Source organism: Rhinichthys klamathensis, unplaced genomic scaffold, assembly GCF_029890125.1.
Source record: "Rhinichthys klamathensis goyatoka isolate OS25496 unplaced genomic scaffold, OSU_Roscu_1.1 h1tg000172l_1, whole genome shotgun sequence".
In the NCBI taxonomy this organism is placed as follows: Eukaryota; Metazoa; Chordata; class Actinopteri; order Cypriniformes; family Leuciscidae; genus Rhinichthys; species Rhinichthys klamathensis.
The window spans coordinates 650,729-672,808 of NW_026606702.1; the positions used below are offsets into that span (position 1 = coordinate 650,729).

A 22,080-nucleotide genomic window follows, 5' to 3' on the forward strand; every position below is an offset into this window, starting at 1 on the left:
CTTTGTTGCATCACATTCACAACTAGAGTAAAATAGCTACTCTTTCTTTTCCTATCAGCAGGGAGCGCATTTAACATTGTGTGTGTGTGTGTGTGTGTGTGTGTGAATTTTGCAAGTAATTTGTATTTTTGGTGGTTTGCAATGACTGAGTTCTGTAGTAAATCTGAGCTCCAGCCTCCACAAAAACAAGATCAGATGTTTCTGAGATAAAGTTCCTTAGGACTACGATATTCTCTAAAGCATATGAACAGGGTGGATGTCGCTGACCCGAACACACACACACGAGTTTCTGCTTCCACGCCAGTTAATCTGGAGTCAGCCATGAATTCTCAGTTCAGAATGCCTGAGTAGCCTACCTTTAACCCCTGTGGAGACTGAAAAATTGAAGTGAACGTGTGTTTATGTGGTGTTTCAAATTTTACGATTCATTGGTTAACTGTTTTCAGACGTGTTAATGATTAGAAGTCAGTGGTGTGTGTATTTGGATGGTCTTGGATAATTATGTTGGCTGAGAGCATGTGCGTATTGTAGCATGTGCTCCAATTCCTCCAGAGGTCAAGGCAATGTTTTAACACATCATGGACATGAACGCTGAGTGTGTGTGATTTCAGAGAAAAACTGGGTCTGTTATTCTTTAGTTTGGTTCACTCTGGAGAGAAGATACATTAAAATTAACACTGGCCTAGTTATCCACTGTGACTCAACACATAGAGCTCAGTAGGATTTCTCTTTGTTTCAGTTGTTTTTCTTACACCCACTCTTCTTGTCTTATTTTTTTTTCTCTTTTACTCCACATCTTTGTCCTATTGAGTGTCCGTTTCATGTAAAGCAGTATGATGGAGGGGGGAAATGACGGAAACGGTGTGTTCCTGCACATTCTGCTTTCAAAAACACATTTTCAGCTTTCAATATGGAAAATATATGTTCCACACAAATAAATAGAGTACAGCATTACAAAAGATTTCAAAAAGATTTTAAATACATGCTGTTCTTTTGAACTTCATCAAAGAAATAAAAAAACGTTTTGATTTTTTCATGATAATATATTTTTTGTTATTAATGTTGATAATAATATAGTGTTTATAATGAGACTTCTGTCAAAAACAATTCCTACCCAAACCTTTTTAACAGTAGTGTGTATATTATGTTTCATATTTACTAAGAGACTATGCATGCAGAATTTGTAACGTTAAAAATTAATTTGTCACACCATGTGACTATTGAAGTAAACTGCCAGGCACAAAGGTGATTAAAAATGATGGGAAATTCAAAATAAATGGTGACCAGTCACAGAACCTACAATCTAAACTGTCTCTAATACATAATTTGAACCTAAATTCTTACTTTTAAGCAACAGGAACCCCATGTTATGTGTCAAGAATATAGATATCAGAAGAGATGGATGGATGGATGGATGGATGTCCTCTGCTGCAGTGCGTCTTGGGATGTGGATCTGGAGCCCCTCAGGTGGAGTCGTGTCACAGTTGTTTATTCTGATAAAAGTCTATAAACGCATCTTACGCCCTGTTGCCTTCTCTTTTCTCGATGGAAGAACTGCACCTCAGGCTAACATGTGGATAGAGAGAGAAAGAAAGAGCAGAAGACCCCCTGTACACACACACACACACACACACACACACACATCTCTTAGTGTGCCCGTCTCGGGATGCGGTGCTCAGTCAGATGGCAGTGGAGGAGAGACCAGAGTGCATCGGAATGGGCGTCCTGCCCCTCCATAACACATCTGCCTATTGAGCTCTAGCCACGGGACACCAGAGAGGAAAAGAGCGAAGCTGAATAGTGAAAGGATGTTTTCTGTGATCTGGAGGATCCTGCTGGAGCTCTTACTGGTTTGGTGGATGTTTGAAGGGGTCATCAGGTGAGTTTTTCACAGGTGTGCCATCATTCCTCACTGGTTTCACCATGTCATTCATTAAAACACTTGTAGAGGCTTTTTGTGAAGATCCAAATATAGTTTTAAAATGTCTTCAGAAGAACTCATGTGTATCTGTGTAATTGGTTAAAATGACCAGTTTCTTCCTTAATATTTTTTTTCCATACTTGTGTGTGTTTGTGTGCTCAGTCGTCTGTATTTGGCTTGTGTGTTCAGTTCAGAAGTCTTCATGGGTGATAGGTTTATTTTAATCCCGGGGAGCATTCTTATGTTTCCGAGTGTGTGTTTGTTGGCTTTATGTATCTGGGTCTCTGAAGTATGAGGCTGACACATAGAGACAGCTCTGTCCAAAGTCATTTTCACTGTTACTGAAATTACAGATTTATTGAAGTTCACATAATGAGATTGAACTATTATTGTCCTCTCTGGAACAAGACATTTCTTGTTCTTCACTCACCTGAGGATGCATTTGTTGTGTGTTTATTTCCATTCCCTGTACGCTGTCTGAAACAGACTTTATATTTTCAAAAATCGAATTTGCCACAGTTCTGCTTACAAACAGACAGCGAAATTGAAGAGGAACTGGACCAGAAAATTTCTCTAAATATGGAATAAGATTCAAAGTGTGTGTGAGAAAGAGCTGACTTTTTCCCTACTTGGACTTCCACTTAACTCTTTCTTAATAAAATATTAACACCTTAAACAAACTGCAATTAGGGCCAAGGCAATAAAAATGCCAATGCTGTTTTCATTTTGTACTGCAGCCACACAAAGAAACAGACAGGATGTGTCCAGTGGAGTTTTTTTTTAAATAAAACATGGGGTAGATGACGTTCTGATGTGCTCATTTAAAGGCTTACTAAAGGCTTTAAGTTAGCAAGCAGATTTCCCTCCGCCATTCACTTTTCAAATTGGCATACATTATTACCAAAGCATTCAGTCAATAATGGAATGATAATAATGCCTTTTGGCACCATTGAATGTTAAAATGAACAACAGAAAGAGCTCATAAAGAGTATACTTATTAAACCACACACATATACAGCCCAAAAGTCTGACACCACAATGGGATTCTGGTATTCTGGTAATTTAAAATCCCAATTAGACTGAATAAATTGAAGTTTCTGAAGACAAAGAGGAAGAGATGAATGCAAAGCACATCAGTTGTTCAATATAAATGGTTGAGGGAAATCTGATTCATGAGGATTTTGAAAAATGCAAAAGCAATTTCATTAGTGGTCTCAGAATTTGGACCCCCCTGAAAAACGAACAGCTCTTTAATTTGACGATTCTGTTGGAGGTGGGTGTAGATCTGATGTAATTTTATTATTATTATTCCATCTCTCTCAGGTGTGTGTTTAGTAAGGAGCTAAAATCTCCCAGCAGTAGGGTGAAGCCCATGTCACCGTCTGATTTTCTGGATAAACTAATGGGGAAAACATCTGGATATGATGCTCGGATCAGGCCCAACTTTAAAGGTACTCCACTCCAATATACTGTAGCATAATTTAGATATTTAGATTTTTAACTTCTGTTAAAGGAACAGTTCACAAAAAAAAAAAAAAATCTAAATGTGAGTGTAGCAAGTGATGAGTGCATCAAAAAATGTATGCAAATGAGAGGCAAAAAAAGAGTCAATTACTGTGTGATAAAAAACAAATCACATTTATTTAAGTAGCACTTTACACAATATACATCATTTCAAGTCCACATTACAATTTAGAGAGATCTAGCTGTTATCAGAGGTAACTGTCTAAGTTATGTATTTCAAAAATGTACATATACAAATCACAGTTAGCTAAAAATGTATTAATTTAAACAATGTTATAATTTAAGGCAGAAACAGTGAGCTCATTGAAGTAATGAAGAATGTCACGTCTATTGAACACTATACCGTTCAAAAGTTTGTGGTTTTTGAAAGAAGTCTCTCATGGCTCGTTTCCACTGAGCGGTACGGTACGGTACAGTACGGTACGCAATTATTTGTGTTTCCACTGTCAAAAGTTGTGAATGGTACCAAAATGCCGAACCGTACCGTACCACTTTTTGGGTACCCTTCCGTTGGGGTACCTAGCACAGTGCAGAGCCAAGTCAGAGATATATATACTAGAGATATATCTCGTACGGTACTAAAGGGTGGAGCTAGACTCACTGCAGAACGTTGATTGGTTCACACAGGATATCGTCACTTGCACAGAATATCGTCACTTGCGCGTGCTACAAGGGGAATGACAACATTAGAAGCGCCATTTTTTAATATACAGTTGAAATATAATACTACTGTTATTGTGTCACGAAATGTAGTTTTAAGAGTTTTCCAGGCGAGAATGTAGTTGTTTAAAGCTCAAATCTGTGGTTTATTTATAAACATTTATGATAATTTGATCCATGAGATCCATTCCACTCGATCACCGGGAGCTCTGCGCTCATGTTCCCCGCCTGAAACAGCCTTTCCTCGCCTAGTCGTTCTGATGTTTGCCGCTGATTCTGATATCTCTGTAGTGGTTAAACATGAGATATAATTCATCTTGTGTAGACCTAACGGGCGATCTTTGGTCTCGTGAATCTATAATTCGTTTCCTGGCCAATCGTTTTGGCTGAGGGCTAAGTAAAGTTTCATTTATTTGAGCGCTGAATTTGTATATGTGACTGGTAGGGTAGGGTTGCCTTTTATTTAGTTTTGTTATAAATAGGCTAACGTTATACATGCAGTGAATATAATCAATAGCTACACGTTGCCTGAACCACATTTGTGTGCCTACAGTATAATGTTTAAAATGTACTTAAATGAAAACAAAAAGAGGCAGAGTGGTGTTTTATAACATATTTCGTTTTATTGTTGCCTAAAATGTACATACACAGATAACCGGAGTAGCAGAGCGAGCTGAGTGGCGTTTTCAAGAACGCTGCTTTTCCATTTGCAGAATTAGCAGACTCGCGTCCTCTGGACTTATTCTCCTGAGTCGGTCTTGGCAAGTCCGAACTTTGCGTACAGTTGGTATTGAGAAACGCCTAATGTCGGTGCTTGACTTCTTGTGACAAACATGCCACAAGAAGACATTAGGCAAGAACATTTAGGCATTTAGGCACATTTAGGCAAGAACAAGATCTGCTGTATGTCATCCATTGTTGTTTACTATGTTGCTTTAGTTTCTTCTTCGCGTGAAAATAACGTCGATTGCTTCTTTCTGGCAAACACCACGCCTATCAAGTAAGGGTACTGTTGGCGGTGGAAATGCTAGCCGGATCATGGTTTACCGACCCGAACCGTACTGTACTGTACTGTACTGTACCGTACCATACCACTCAGTGGAAAAGAGCCATTATGCTCACCAAGGCTACATTTATTTGATCAAAAATACTGTAAAAACAGTAATATTGTGAAATATTATTACCATTGCCTGTGCTACCATCTACAATGTCTGGAACACCAGTGACTACTGTGAATAGGGCAGTTGGCATCCAGGAAAGACTGGAGGACAGCCGGGAAAGACCAACTGACGGCAGGAAAGACTGTACCAGGGGTGGATGGGCTAGCTACCCTCTCCACAGGTCCTCATACTGGGGACACCCTAACTAACTACGAGCACAAATAAAGAAAGACAGCACGAAGGTCCACCGAGAGGCGGGATGGAAGATGGACCAAATAGGATGGATAACACGGAAACGACCGGCACGGAAACGACTAACGAGCAAAGGATCCTGAGGAGTTGCAGCTGCGGGTGGTCGAATGTGACAACTTACAGGGCCCTGCGGATACACCAAGGGAAGGCTAAATGTGGAGGGAAGGACCAAAGGCAAACTTGCACTGCGCAAGAAGGTCAGACAAGGAGAAATCAGAGCCGGATTGAGCACCACAGCGTTACTGATTTCACCGTTGCGGATGATCACAGGGAGGTGGAGCAGCCGCACCAGCAGCAGTCCCAAAGTCAACAACAGGCGCACAGCCCAGAGCGTGAGCGTCACCAGGGGCGGAGTGGCAATCGGGAGAGTCGGAAGTTTCCCCGGTGGGCCGGTAGTGTTCCGAGGCCGCGAGGGCCGGTCTGATAATAGTTATACATTGCAAGCTCTTAGCAACACCATCCGGCGGCCTGCTGCTCAAACTGTGTAGCCTCTCTGCTCAACCCGTAAATAAATTCATCGAGTTCCTAAATGGTCTAGTGGTAGATCTTTTGCCTAGCGTGTCAGAGGTTACGGGTTCTAATCCGCACTCGTGTAGTTTTTTTCTCTCTCGTCAAAACCGAATATGTTCATCATTGGTTACAGTCTATATCAGGCAGGGACACGTTTGTGTGCATTTTATTTTGTGATCTCACCGGAACGAATAGAGAGTCTCCGCAGCGGCGATAGATTGAAGAGCGCGTCCGAGTGAAGACTGCGCGCGCCACAAGAGAACAACTGTAGCCATGACACTGATAGCAGCGGACACGAGCACTCAGCTTGATTTAAACACATTTTAGCGCTAGATCTCTTATTTAATGGCGAACTAAATTAATGCTCTGCTAGTTAACTGTGAATAAATAATGTTTTATTTATTTGTAATAGGTGCATCCGTGTAATGTTTTAAAACGTGGTGGGGGACAATATCGATCCTGAGAACAGTGGTGGGGACATGTCCCACCCGCAAATTACGCCTATGATGACGACGACTTCACTGGATCCCCGCCAAACCCCAAACCCCCCCCCCCCCCCCACCCCCCCCACCCCCTGGCCACGAGGACCGATGGTCTACAAAATTTCCCGGTAGATTTTTTGGTCCCACTCCGTCCCTGAGCATCACGCAGAGACACCCAGCAGCAATCCCACAAGGCAAGTAAGGGAGAGACCAACCAGACAAGCCAAAGTCAAATGGCCAATATCCATCGAAAAAGCCGCCTGGGAAAGCTTCGACTAAGACCTGCACACCATCCTTGAGAATTCGCTACGAGGCAGCACAATCACCAAGCTAAACCTCTTTGGCAGCATTATTTATGGGGAGGGCAAAGAGAGGTTTGGGGAGGTAATCCAGAGGAAGAACATCCCTAGGAAGGGGGGAAGGCGTGAGCAAGAGATTCACAAGCTCTTGAAGGAGAGGAAGCTGCTTAGGTAGTCCTGGCGAAAAGCAGATGAGAACAAAAAGGAGGGTCTGAAAGCTCTCTGGGACCAGATCAGAAGTAGGCTTGCAACCCTGAGAAGGGCAAAGCGGATCCGGAAGCGAAGAGGCAAGAAAAAGAAGGAGCGAGCGAGTTTCTTTCGGGACCCATTCAGATATGCCCGAAGCCTGTTGGAAGAGAAGAAGAGTGGGAGGCTTGAAGCCACCGAGCAGGAGCTTGAGGAACACATCAAGAACCAGCTAACCGACCGGCATGTGCCTTGTCCTGCTGAGCCAGCCACCGAATTTGACACGACACCACCCAAATGGGCTGAAGCCAAGCTAGTGGTAGACAGGGCAAGGTCTGCCTCTGCACCAGATCCCAATGGCGTGCCCTACAAGGTTTATAAGAACTGCCCCATGGTGCTGAAGCTACTCTGGAGGCTGATGAGAGTAGCGTGGAAGGCCAAGAACATCCCCTCAGAATGGAGCCATGCAGTGACAACCTTCATCCCAAAAGAACAAAATTCCTGCAACATCAACCAGTTTAGAGGCATTATAAACGTGGACGGGAAAATATTATTTTCTGTGGTGGTCAAGCGTTTAACCAACTACCTCCTGAACAACTGCTACATTGACACCAGTTGCCAGAAGGCAGGCGTCCCAGGGTTCCCCGGTTTTGTGGAACACTCAACCATGATCTGGGAGCAGATTCAGACAGCCAAGCGGGAAAAACAAGATGTAGTTTGGTTGGATCTGGAGAATGCCTATGGTTTCATTCCCCATCTGTTAATCACCTTTGCCCTGGAATTCTTTTACATACCACCCAGAATTCGGAACCTCATCTCCAATTACTTCAGCAGCTTCACTGTTTTCTATACAACACAGGAGGCAACGTCAGGATGGCACCACCTAGAGAAAGGCATTGCAACGGTTGCTGTCTCTCCCTTCCTCTTTACAGCAGCCTTTGAAATCATTCTCATCGGTGGGAGACAGATGGTCCGAGGGGTGAGAGGACAGTCAGGCCAACGACTACCAGCCCTGCGGAGTTACATGGATGACGTAACCACCCTTCTTCAAACAGCAGCTGTAGGGGGTTTGTGGGAGCATCCACCAAGCGCTTCCTGAAGAGCATGGGAGTCACCGGCCCCAAACTCAGAAAGGCTCTGAAAGACCTGGCCGAGGAGGCCAAGCAGGGAAGCTTTTGGCTTTGGTTAAGAAGGAAGGACCAGGCGTGGGGAAAGCAAGGGTCCTAGGGTCAGCTGCAGGGGGCGACAGGGAGACGGTTGCTCCACCACCGTGAGATGTTCCGGGATTAATGGAGAGGGACATCAATGAAGGGTGGCTCCCGGCTGATGACCCTGCAGCTACCTGCAATGGCACCGTCGGAGGTGCGGCAAGCAGAAATGCTCAGGAGGCAGTCACTTGCCTGTGCTACCATCTATTTCAAATAACTGTTTTCTATTTTAATATATTTGAAAATGATTTTTATTTCTGTGATGGCAAAAACGATTTTTTTAGCATCATTCCTCCAGTCATTAGTGTCACATGATCCTTCAAAATCATTCTGAAATGCTGATTTGGCACTCATGAAACATTTCTTATTATTTTAACAGTTGAAGAGGGTTGTGCTGCTTAATATTGCTGCTTATAAAACTGTGATATATATTTTTCAGGATTCTTTGAGAAAGTTAAACCTAACCCTAACAGCATTTATTTGAAATATAAACATTTATATATATATATATATATATATATATATATATATATATATATATATATATATATATATATATATATAAAATAATAATGTCTTTGCTGTCACTTTTCTATATAATGCAAATAGAAATAGAAGTATTAATTTCATTAAAAAAAACTTTTGAATGGGTGAATATGGTGATTTTATCTACTGTATAAAAGCAATTGTAGACCATACTGAACAAAATCACACACACTGTACATTTTACCGACACACCACAAAGCAATAGCTTAGTGTTGAATCTCCACTGTACTGTTTTGTACTTTGCTTCTGCTGAATCTAGCTGATGGACAGACACATAAGGCTGGAAGGACTTTAGGAGTCAGTCTACTACGGTCTTTCTCTTGTCACTCACTCTCTCTTCTTTCAATTCCTTTCAATGATAGCCTGGTCATTTTTAAACATCACAGCAGGGAACACAGAAGTAAGTAAAACTGCTGTTGCAGCTTAATCTCCCGTACATAGATTGTTTTGGCAGGAAAATTTTATGTGGTCAGCAAAGAATATATTTACATTCTCTCTGAGCCTTGCATGTGAAAAAGTGCTGCAGCCCGAAAACACAGAGAAACATAAGATCTCATTAAACTATGTAGCCCCCCCCCCCATGGGTTCTCTGGTCTATTTTTTCCCTTCCCCACCTCACACAGACTCCCAGTGACCATTCAACCAGAGAAACCCACAGGCGAAAAACGACAGAATACGAGACTTTCAGCCCCAGTCGATGAGAATGATTTCAGAAACATGCAGGATACGGCTGTCAGCTCACGCTAGTTTTCTCTCCGTAAAAAGTGTCACAACAGCTTCTGTGAGGATTTGTGAGGGCCAGTTTCTCCGTTGGCATTAGGGCCATTTAGTTTGTCATGCTGTCCACTTGAGTGCATGTTAACCCACAGACCTAAATAAGTCTATTCCATTCCTTCTCTTGCTTATGTTTTTAAAACTGGAATTTCTTTTTTTATTTATACTTTTTCCTCTCTTTTTCTCATGATCTCTCTTGCATTCTCTCTGTGGGCGTCTCTGAGCTCGTATATATTTAATATCTGTTCTACATCTCAGAGATGTGGCTGTCAGCATGTGTGGGGGGAACGTCCCCTCTGATAAGCTATATATATCGCTAATGTCATGAACGTTAAATCAATAAATAAAATGCTGCAATCAAATATTTACAGAGCAACCGAGTGCTAATTAAACATATCGGCTAAATCGGCATAGCCAGCCGTATAGTTCATGAATGAGGCATTTTACTGTTGTCTGGTTCGCTATGGGCTTTTCATGTTCATGAAAATGCTTCATTACTTGTAAATTGATTTAACAGTCTCGGACAACCTCTTCAGTATTTGTCTGTTGCTATCTACGATTTGCTGCTTGAGAATTTCTTTTTATTCAAGACACTGAAGCTGACACAATGGGTCAATTCTGCTTGAATTATTTATCTAATCTAACATGTTAAAATGGTTGACACAGATGTTGAGTTTTTAATATTTTTCTTTTCGGCCACGATGGGCATGAATCATATCTTTAGTCGACTGTTATTCCTGCTGAAAAAACCCCCAGCTTATATAGCCAAAGATTATTTGTTCATTTTGGTCTGGTTTGCTGGATTTAGTCAATCTGGATGACCAGTAAAACACAAGGCTGAACAGGCTAGACCACTGTAAAGCAGGTAAGACCAGTGAAGCATTTTAGGCTTGTTTAAGTTTTGAGAGGAATGCTTTTATTTCTTACGATGTTCTCTTTTTCCTTTTCAGGTCCTCCTGTAAATGTCACCTGCAACATTTTTATCAACAGCTTTGGTTCCATCACAGAGACCACCATGGTACACACACACACACACACACACACACACACACACACACACACACACACACACACACACACACACACACACACACACACACACACACACACACACACACACACACACACACACACACACACACACACATAGACAGATACTGTAGGTAGATAGAATTTCAATATTTATGTATTTTACTCAGCTGCTTTGCCATCTGATACATTTCTTAACACTAACTCGTCAGGATTATCGGCTGAACGTTTTTCTACGGCAACAGTGGAATGATCCACGGCTGGCTTATAAAGAGTATCCAGATGATTCCCTGGATCTGGATCCATCCATGCTGGACTCCATCTGGAAGCCAGACTTGTTCTTCGCCAATGAGAAAGGCGCCAACTTTCATGAGGTCACCACGGACAACAAGCTGCTGAGGATTTTCCAGAATGGAAATGTGCTGTATAGCATCAGGTGCGATATCACCCCCTATAGGTAATAATTCCAAACTATTACATGAAATTTAATCAGAAATCTCTCTCTCTCTCTCTCAGACTCACTCTAATTTTGTCGTGTCCTATGGATCTGAAGAATTTTCCAATGGACATACAGATTTGTACTATGCAGCTAGAGAGCTGTAAGGCTCAGCATCATCAACTAATCTCATTTTTATCTCATTTCTCTTTTATATGCACATTATTCTCTCTGTCTCTCTCTCTCTAGTTGGCTACACTATGAATGATCTGATATTTCAGTGGTTGGATGAAGGCCCAGTGCAAGTGGCCGATGACCTTATGCTGCCCCAGTTTGTCCTGAAAGAGGAGAAAGACCTGGGATACTGTACAAAACATTACAACACTGGTACAGCACTAAATACCACAGTGAAGCTTCAACTGAAATACAGCACTATTGTGCACTGTGATGTACAGCACAATGCTATTGAAATTCCACCATTATTTTATTTTATTTTGATATAAGTAGATAAACATTTCATAAGTGCTTAGATAATAAGTGTTATGAGGAATAATAATGGCAAATAGGTTTTTAGAAGTAAAAATAATTGATGCTTGTCCGTACTTCACTATGATAGGATGCTAGGGTGTTGCTATTGTGGTAGATTTTCCCCCTACGCACACCTGACTGACACCTGAAAATATTATACTCAGTTGAGTTCACCTCTGACCGCTCGGGTTGATGCCTAAGTGTAGCTATTCTGACCATATAAAATGCCTAAGAATTATAGTTACCTGACCGCAATCTAACCCTGCCTAAGAGTCTCACAAAGAGTAGAACGACGTCTCGTCCCCTTTCACACTATCACTTGGGAATAAGGTATCTAGTGTTCTTAACCCGCTCCACACTATCACATGGGAATAGAAGTAAGATCTCTAGTGTTTCGCTAAATAACTTGTTCCACTAACTAACTTGCTGCGCAGCATTAGACAGACTCCAGACAATGTCTTTGAATATGCTTTAAACACGGCCTGAGGATCTCAGACAAATCTCAGAGAGAATCCCACCAGCAAAAAGAATACAACAGTTTTTATAGAATAGGTCAATAGGAGCATGGCAAAAATGACATGGGACATTACATAATTTCCCTACAATTTGATTGGTTCTTCCTATGCAAACCCTTCTGTTACTAGGTAGGAGCAAACTTAGATCTCAAATCATTAAAAAAAAATGGAAAAGGTTAAAAGTTCAGTTGATTACTCAATATGTCATGAGACTATTTTAGACTGTTATATTTTTCATATTGTCTAGCCAGCATCTCAGAATTTTCCACTGGTTTCGACACAAACTTCAGAGTTACATTTTGTTCAAGTGTCAGAATGTTAGGCTTAAAGAAGAAGTAAGGTTAGATGTTAGAATTGTGATTAGTTTGATATACAGTTTACTATTTTATTTATTTAAAAAATCCATCACACTATGCAGTTGCTAAGGTTTTCTAAATGTGTTCTTACAATGTTGCTATGCAGTTGCTGTGGTGTTTTGAGTGGTTTCCAGGGGGTTGCTATGCGTTTGCTGAGGTGTTCTCAGTGGTTGTTATTACGTTACACTGCTGCAAGGGTGTTCAGGGTGGTTGCCAGGGGGTTGCTATGTGTTTGGTTAGTATAAGAAACTGTAAATGAGGCTAACTTATTCTTGCTGTCTAACATGAGTGTGTGTTTCACCCAGGTAAGTTCACTTGTATAGAGGTGAAGTTTCATCTGGAGAGGCAGATGGGTTATTACCTGATCCAGATGTACATTCCCAGCCTCTTAACTGTTATCCTGTCGTGGGTCTCCTTCTGGATCAACATGGATGCTGCCCCGGCCCGGGTTGGGCTGGGCATCACTACAGTTCTCACCATGACAACACAGAGCTCTGGATCGAGAGCATCACTGCCTAAGGTGGGAGAGAATCTTTATCCATCTATACATTCATCCACTATCAGTCATTACTTACTCACCCCAATGTTTTCCCAAACCTGTATGACTTGTTAAAACTAGAAAATAGAGATATATCGATGTATCGGCCACCGATATGTTCATTTGATGATTTTCTATCAATTTAAAACCATCTGCAAATAGCATGAAAAGGCAGATATAACGGTAACACTTTACAATAAGGTGAATATGTTAAAGCTGCAGTCGGCAAGTCTGGCAGATTGAGTGGACTTAGGCAAAATTTGGAATGTTTACAACTCTCATGCCCCTCCCCCACTATCAACGGATACCCTCCCACCGAGTTCGTGCTCGTCAGTGCGTGTGCAACAGGTTATCTGTGAACGCGCCCGTCTCATCAGCATCCATCAACACCATGGACTATTTGGAGGTATGCTGCCCTGGCTAATCTACCGATAGATTGCAATTGCTAACGTCATTTATACTCTAAATGAGCTTACTTGATTTGTTAGTGTTTTGAAAGCGAGATACATCCGCCATCACTCTTCGTTACTGCGCGAACTTCAGGCGTGTGCATGTGATTGTAACGTGAGGGGTGGCGTGTGCCGGATCTGTGATTGACAGTCAGATCTCACACCCCCCTGCGCTGATTAGACCCGATGATCCGGGAGCTGTGGATTTTTGCTAAACAAATAACACGCTCCAGGTGGAGTTAGAAACTCGGGTTTATTTCTAAAACCACTTTATTTATGTTGTTCTGTCGGATTATAGTGTCGATTTCACTGAATATGATCAAAAAAAATTTGCCGACGGCAGCTTACAAAGATTAACTAATACAGTAACAAATGTATTGATCATTGTTAGTTCATGCTAGTTAAGACATTAACTAATGTTAACTAATGAACCTTATTGTAAAGTTTTACCGATATAACAAACCGATGGTTTATTAATTAACTGTGTAAAGGCACTAAGTTCACAAGTTCATACTTACATCAAATTAAACACTTGGGCTTGGAATTTTTGCCCGAACCCAGAGTATTCCCCCCCAGTTGTTGTAAGAGTAGTTAGGACTAGAAGTGAGGAGATGGGGTGGAGGGATGCTGTTAAACTGTCAACGAACGGAGGTAAGTCTGCTGTATACTGTATCTATTAACTCGTTGATTAACTGAATGTGCTCCACTCGTGTTTAATTAGGTTTGATTATCTGAACGTGCTCCTCCCGAACTTTGTTAAATAAAACATAATTTGTATGATGTCTGTTGCATTATCCAACGTTTTTCTCTGGGTAAAATAATTAAAGGCTCACTGAAGTGCCTTGAAACATGCATAATTATTCAGTGTGTTGACGTTATTTCCACTAAAACAGGAAGACAGGACGGGACATATCGAACAGCTCTTCCCCTTTTTTAAAATAGCCAATAGCATTTAGTTTATATAAGAGCTCGGCCAGAGCCGTTGAGCTCGGTTTCCTCCTAAGCTCTAATCGCTTTAAAATACAGAATACTGTGCAGAATTTAAATGGGCCCGATACGTTTTGGGTTAGGTGCCACATACGATCCTCTCTGTGCTATCTTTTCTCTGGACCGGAGGAGACTGTGTGCTTGCTGCGGCGGTTCGCGTGACACTAATGTGAAACTTCATTCGCCCCAATGGAAAGCTTATTTACACTGTCCGAATCATTATCCTATCCCCTATATAGGCTAGTGTATTATGTGCCATTCACCATGTAGAAAATACTAGTAATTGCGTGAACAAGTGACCAATTTAAGCGGCAGCTTCACCATCTATTTGGGGACTGCACGCTTTAGATTCTAGAGAGCATTTGATTGGAAAGAAAATCTGATGAGAAGCTGAAGTGCAGAGTGATGTCATCAAAATCATTGATCCATATTAGCAGAAGTGAGAGATTGGAAGTTTTGAATGCTTATACCTTCTAAATGCGAATTGTGTCATTGTTTTGGAGCACACTATAGCTTATAGATAACAGTAAGGCTAACTTCCAAAAAACTTCCATTATGATTTCATGGGGACTTTAAAATGAACAAAACGAAATACAGAATGAAACAAAATGAAATCTGTACAAAATACAGCAGGGCTCAGCAATAAGAACTACCGGGGCCAACGTGAATGACACTCGGGACAATTGACTGAAATGTCACTGTCCCGATCAGGCCAGTGCTGCATCTTCGCAAAAAATATCCAAGCGCAAGAAGACGCAAAAGAGAACTTAATTCTTCTCACTGTTTGAGCACACATCCAAAGCGTGCATCCGGAAAGCCTTGTTGATTTGAGTTCTCTTTTACTTTTAATTCATCCAAAATTATATCAAAATGCCCATCTTGGCGAGTATCCTTGTAAACACAGTCGGCTATGCCTTAAATGAACGTAAACAGTTGAGAAATAAATGCTTGTGTACCAGTATATTGGATCAATGAAGCTCTTAAAGTGACAGCAGCAGAATATTCCTGTTGCGCTGATGTTTTAATGTTGAATGAGGTTGCCTATTCAAAACAAAGCCGTAAGTTAGCTTGATGACGCCGAGATTGAGCGCAGAATCATGGGAGATGTTGTCTTCACCTCACAGCCGGTGGAAAAGAATCCAACGGGACTCGGACAGAAATAATATTCATGGATGAGATTATCAACGTTACTGTGGTATGAAACAGAGCAGGGCCGAGTGCTGTGGGAGCGAAACGAGGCCGCTGAAGCGATTTCTAATGAGAGACGAGCGCGAGAATTGGCTCGAGAGCAGCGGGAATGTTTATTATGTCGCAGACGCCGCTTCCGCTTCTTCAGGTCAAGTGTCACAATGGTCAGGTCAACACAGCGCTGTTTTATCATTTACATGTGTCTGTTGAAAATTATGTTATAACATTACTCTGTGTGTTCGCTCGGCGACTGCTATGAGACACTAGTTGTACACTGCAGTAAGCTAGATCGATATTAAAATATTATTAATAAATTCTGGATGCTTGTGTTGCTAAATGGCATGCAATTAATTTTAAAACATATTGTATGACAGAGAAAATGCTGCATTACTGTTACTCAAAATAAAGCTGCATCTGATTATGTTATATTAGCCACTTGACAAAATAGAGTTTTTCTCTGAGCCATGGTAAAAACATGTTACTTGCGGAAAATCAAGAAAAGAAAATTCAATTCAAACAATAAGACTAACAGTGTTGAGCTATATAAATAGTTTTCTGTCTCTAGAACAGTTGTTCCATTGTCTAATAAAACATACAATATATTAAAGCGTCTTTGGTGATTTCATGGTTTCTGCTAAATAAAAGATAATGTAAGTACACAAGTCAACAAAATATATAACACTGTTCTAGTGGTTTTTTGATATTTTAATGCAAAAATCTTACATATTGTGCCTTTAATCAAACAACAAAAGACAACAAAAAAATTTGCTCACTACTCTTGACTAAATAACTTTTGTAACTTTAATAAGGATTCATGTATATTTATTTTTTACAATGAAGAATATATTTTACATTTGATTATTTTATTTCTGTATACCTGAAAACTTTGACCTATACTGAAAAGCAATATTTATTTCTTATGTATCTTTGTTCTGTTGTATTTATGTTGGCTTGTTGAATGTTAAATGGATCCAATCCATGATCACTAGAAATAGTTTTATGATGGCGCAATAAACTAGCATACCTTAATACAATACGTTTGTGAACTTTGCTAATTTAAAACACACAATCAAAACAGTTCTATTTAAAAATATCTAAATAAAATATCTATTTTAATGACAAAAGTTCAAATAAGAGAGCAAGTGTTAGTTGTTAGCCCCCCTCCCCCCAAAAAATCCTATCTGTGCATCCCTTGTTAAAACTGTTTTTTTTTCTGTTAATCAACAGCATTTGACAGATTCTTAATGTATGTTGAATCAAGAATGTTCCTTTAACATAGACTGTGTTTGCATTAACTACGCTGTGTGTGCATATGTACAGGTGTCCTATGTGAAAGCCATTGACATCTGGATGGCAGTGTGCTTGCTGTTTGTCTTTGCTGCTTTGCTGGAGTATGCAGCAGTTAACTTTGTATCTCGGCAACACAAAGAATTCTTCAAACTGCGGAGAAAACTACGGGAGGAACAACGCTACAGAGCTGTGAGTGGCAGTCAGAAACTCTCCTCTGTCGTACACGCGCGACATGCATTAAGTGCCCTTAAGATACTGTACAACCACTGTGTCCCTTTGATGTTTCACGAGCAGCCGACTGGCCCCCTCCAGAGCAGAGAGGGAAGGTCAGTGATGGCATAAAAAGTATGTCATGAATATTGCACAGAGTAATACTATTATTTCCACATAAAAATATGGGACAACATGAATGGGAAGAAAGTGAAAGAGCTGCAGGATTTTAAATATGGAGAATGTACCCGTGATGTCGAATATGAAATGCTTAGCTGAACTGATAAATTCAACATCATTTCTCTTTTAAAGTTGAAATGTGTCATTTCTGGGCTATCAGCTCCACCAAATAGAATAGCTAAAGTAATAATTGTATTCAAACAGGTTTTCTGAATTTTAATCTACTATTGGTTGGTGAGACAGATAGTCCCGCCCCAAGCTCACGCCATTGGTTGATCCATTATTGTTGGGTCAAGCTCAAATAAACAAAGCAGTATTTTAATAGCACCAAAGACAAAGCAAGTGTTTATAATGTTTTAAATACAAATGGCTTTCTTATAGTTTCTAAATATTAAGCTGTCACATATATTAAGAAGACAGTATTTTAACATTGAAAATGTTCTTAATTTTTAAGCTCTAAAAATGTATTTTTTGTTATACTCAATGGCTATAAAGGTAAATCTCATGAATCCTGTCGAGAACATGTGTTTTGTGTTTTTTTAAGTGAAAGTAATATATAATTTGCTTTTTAGAAATATGTGAAATGAGTGAAAACATACAAACAAACCCTTAAGAAAAACATCCAGATGCATTACGCTAATGAGAATGGGGTGGGGGGTAATTGTGCTTTTAATGGAAAATCTCGCAATGCACTTTTAATGGTCCTAAAAATAGGCTTAATTTTCTTTATGCTACACATAATTACTTGTTTTGTCTTTTGATTTTTGAGGTGTATTATGACCCAGACATGCCCTTTGTCTGCCTGGAATAGGAGGCTATTCCCAGACTCCTCTCAGGAGTTTTAGTCTGCAAAGATTGCAGTTATTTCCTTTTCTTTGTTACTCTGCTCTTAACCAGCTAGTTGAGGGAACATCGTGGCTTTCTTTTGGACACAGCAGACTCTGTCCTGCTACAAAGAGCAGAGAGAATAAATATTACACTATCCTGTCCTTTTCTATTCCTCCTCCATATTCCCTCTATCGCCCTGCAGGGCAGGTTATGTGTGTGTGTGTGTGTGTGTGTGTGTGTGTGCGTGTAACCCAGTGGGTGAGTTGGTGGCGCTATGCCCCCTCATTTGCCTTAGGGATGCTGTTAGGCATATAACATGCAAACAAGCTACTACTGCACTCAAGCTTTTAGGCATAATGAACATATAAAAACAAACCATTGTGAATGTGGTGTTAGCCACATACATACTAAAACACACATACACACACTCTGTCTGGCTGTTTGTTCACAGCAGCACGGTGCAATAGGCTGTCTGATCTTATGTGCGCCCAAAGCAGCGACCTGAACACAATATGATTCAACACAAACGCACCAAACTGACTGGATCTCATACTCAAAAAAGCATCCTTTCCCAAAGGAACAAATTGCTCTCCACACACAGAAATACATTGAAGATGTCACTAAGAATAAATAACCTCCTGGAAAAGAAAAGAGAAAACTTGAGGAAAGCCAAAGAAAGCTGGCACAAAAAAGAGAAAAAGCCAAGGAAAATTATTGCAACTGACAAAACATATTTAGACTGAACAACTAATAGAAAATGCATGTATCTTAGAGAGTAAATGCCTTGTTTAAAACACCAAATGGTTCAGACTGGAACCTGCTCCCTGGCTTAGTTACGTCTTGACAAATAAAATATATATCTGTGGAAATGTTCATGCCCACCAGAGATTTTTAAGGTACATTGTGACCCCGTTTCATATCTCTAATGCATGGTTACAGATAAGCCAGGGAGGTCTGTTGAAGATGCGAGAATATTTTATTGTTTGAATAAATGATGAATCCGTTTTTAAATGTGTCTTTGCATTGTCTTCAGGCCGGTCAGGCTGGAGGAGCAGAGACGAAGAACAAAAGCAACAACGTCACAGGGAGCACACCAAGCAAAAGCGCACAACGCAAATGCAGTGCCTGTGCACGGGTATGCACCCACAAACTATATATTTACTTATAAACACGCTTCTCTATTGAATACTTGATTCTGATTGGTCAATTGTGACATTGAGCTGTCCAATATCTTTATGTAATGACCATGATTGATGGCAACCTAATGGTGCTACTTTCGTGTCTTTCCCGTTTCATAAAAATGCAAGTTCTGAAATAACAGAGGATTAAAAAAAAAATCCAGTTAAAAAAAAAAAAAAAAAAAAAAAAAGAAAAAAAAAAGACTTGAATGTTCCCTTCCCCTCGTGTATTCACACACTTATATACGCTAGGCCTACTGTTCAAAAGTTTTGTGACAGCAAGATTTAGTTTTTAAAGAAAGGAATGCTTTTATTCAGCAAGGATGCATTAAATTGATCAAAAGACAGTAAAGACATTTATAATGTTACAAAAAGATTTCAATTTTTTTTAATCTATTCATTAAAATCCTGAAAACAAATGTTTTCCACAAAAATATTTATCAGTACAGTTAATCAACATTGATAATAATAAGAAATATTTCCTGAGCACCAAATCAGATTATAGGAATGATTTCTGAAGGATCATGTGACACTGAAGACTGGAGTAATGATGCTGAAAATGCAGCGTTGCCATCTCTGGAATAATACTTTTAAAAATGTGTCAAAACAGAAAACTGTCATTTTAAATAGTAAAATTTGTACAGTATTACTGTTTTTATTGTAATTTGGATCAAACAAATACAGCCTGGGTGAGTTTTTAAAAACCATAATTTTACAAGTGTATATTGATTTTTTTTTTTTTTTTTTTAAATGTTTTTCTTCAGGAAGAGCAGTTAGCCTCGCAGAATCAGGACCTGTACTTCACGGGATACGAGATGGACACCTGTCTGTCTGGGGACGGGCCTCTCTCTGAGGCTGCTGCCATGTTTGCGGGCCTGCCGCCTGGCCACATTCTGTTTGACATCCGCCGGCGCTTTGTGGAACGAGCTAAACGGATCGACACCATCTCACGAGCCGCCTTCCCGCTCAGCTTCCTTGTTTTCAATGTGCTCTACTGGTTCACGTACAAAGTGCTTAGAAACGAGGACATTATCCCTGCACTGCGACCCTGACAGCCTTTACGACTTATGAACTTCCCAGTATCCCAGTTAAAATCCAGTGTGAGGATGAGATCCTGTATCAAGGACATTGAAAATCAACACGTTTTCTCTGCATGAGTGAACTACAGTATATGCATGTGTCTAAGAACACAAAGACCATATAAACCTTTAGTTTATATGCAGAATGACTGAAACACTCCAATGAAAGTCTTGTGTTGCATTAAGCACATTTGTTTAAATGTTATAAATGAATTATTCCTCATGGCTGTTTGAGGAAGACTTTGAATAGACCTTAATGCTGCTTCATGGATTAAAAATAACTGTATCGGCAAATAAGCCCCAATTCAAGAGACCGTATCATTTTCAGTGCAAATGAATGCATAACAAGTTTGGTTGTGGTCATATCAAGCGGTGGTGGGTCACGAGTATGGAGGACCAGCTCTACCATATTTAAAAATAAATACAGAAATAAATAAATGCTCAATAAATAAATAAGCATACAATTAATTGCCCCCAAAAATACAATAAACAAATAAATGTAGGTAGAAATTAAATTATACAGTGAGACATAAATGTATATATCTCTTTTAACTAGCTTCTTTATTTATTCATCTTTGTAATAATTACCTTATTTATTTATTGTCCGTTATAATCTTCAACTTTATTTATTAATTACTTGTTTTTTTAAAGTATTTATTTATGTGCATGTTATAATATTTTTGTCTGTTTTATTCTTCCTTTGTATTTTTTTTACCCTATTTATTTCTTCAATGCTATTTATTTCTGCCTGTCTTTTTTACATTTCTGTATGCATTTCTGCCTCATTATGCAAATGAGGAGGGGCTGTGTCTTAAGGGGTCAACTTCTGCCCATTGGTTGGTTAGCATTTTACTGCATCGGTTGAATCTACATGCCACCGGCCACAGTCACAACAAAGATGGCTAAATTACCTACGATGAAGTTGTCAGTGAGCTGAGGCATTTAGCAACTGTTTTTGAAAACAATGCTAACGTTATAAGTATTGACTTTATTATTTTTCGTTTGGACGCTCTGACAGAATGTGTGTTTCAGTTAGCGGCACACATGGACACATATGTCGACAATGTAGTTTTTCAGAATCTGGAGGAAGCGGCCCATCTTCTTAACTCGGTCGCTAACGTTAATCACACACCTGGGATAGCTGGTCGCCCTGCTTATATGCTCCATTTGGACGCCGTGGAATGGTGCAATGGCACCAACAGGCAAACCCGCATGTAAAAGTCCCTCCAGATTTTGAAAAACTACATTGTCGACATCTGTATCCATGTGTGCCGCTAACTGAAACACACGTTCTGTCAGAGCGTCCAAACGAAAAATAATTAAGTCAATACTTATAACGTTAGCATTGTTTTCAAAAACAGTCGCTAAATGCCTCAGCTCACTGACAACTTCATCGTAGGTAGCCATCTTTGTTGTGACTGTGGCCGGTAAAATCCATAGACAGTATAAGAAGTGGAGCAGGATTACCACTTTCTTGTTTTTAAAAATTTGTGGTCTGATATAAATAAATATGTACTCCCTAATAAAGTTAAAGAAACTCACTTTAAAATAATAAACAGATACTATCCTTGTAATGACTTTATTAGTAAATTTAAAGAAGGGTTTTCACCACTATGCAGTTTCTGTAATGAAGAAAATGAAACAATAATACACTTATTTTTTAGTTGTAATTATACTAATTTATTTTGGTCCCAAGTTTCTTGGTTTCTTTTTGAGTTATTTTATAAATTTGTCACAATAACTGAGGTAATGGTCTTGTTTATGGAT

At 39.9% G+C, this 22,080-nt stretch overlaps 1 protein-coding gene across 1 annotated transcript; it reads left to right on the forward strand.

Moving 5' to 3' along the window:
- Positions 1 to 1,720: 1,720 nt before the first annotated feature.
- glra4b (glycine receptor, alpha 4b) lies at positions 1,721 to 20,500 on the forward strand. The gene is made up of 10 exons (XM_056260066.1): positions 1,721 to 1,879; positions 3,245 to 3,372; positions 10,473 to 10,540; positions 10,764 to 10,987; positions 11,068 to 11,150; positions 11,237 to 11,374; positions 12,692 to 12,906; positions 16,869 to 17,027; positions 19,090 to 19,191; positions 19,999 to 20,500. Exons 1-10 carry the CDS (start codon positions 1,809 to 1,811, stop codon positions 20,284 to 20,286), a joined length of 1,476 nt encoding a protein of 491 aa, XP_056116041.1. The 5' UTR covers positions 1,721 to 1,808; the 3' UTR covers positions 20,287 to 20,500.
- Positions 20,501 to 22,080: the final 1,580 nt, after the last annotated feature.

Excerpts from the sequence above, each read along its gene's own strand:
- glra4b (XM_056260066.1), top strand. The coding sequence starts at position 1,809 with ATGTTTTCTGTGATCTGGAGGATCCTGCTGGAGCTCTTACTGGTTTGG. Across the intron at positions 10,988-11,067 it reads AATGTGCTGTATAGCATCAG|ACTCACTCTAATTTTGTCGT; the intron begins GTGCGATATCAC and ends TCTCTCTCTCAG. Across the intron at positions 19,192-19,998 it reads AATGCAGTGCCTGTGCACGG|GAAGAGCAGTTAGCCTCGCA; the intron begins GTATGCACCCAC and ends GTTTTTCTTCAG.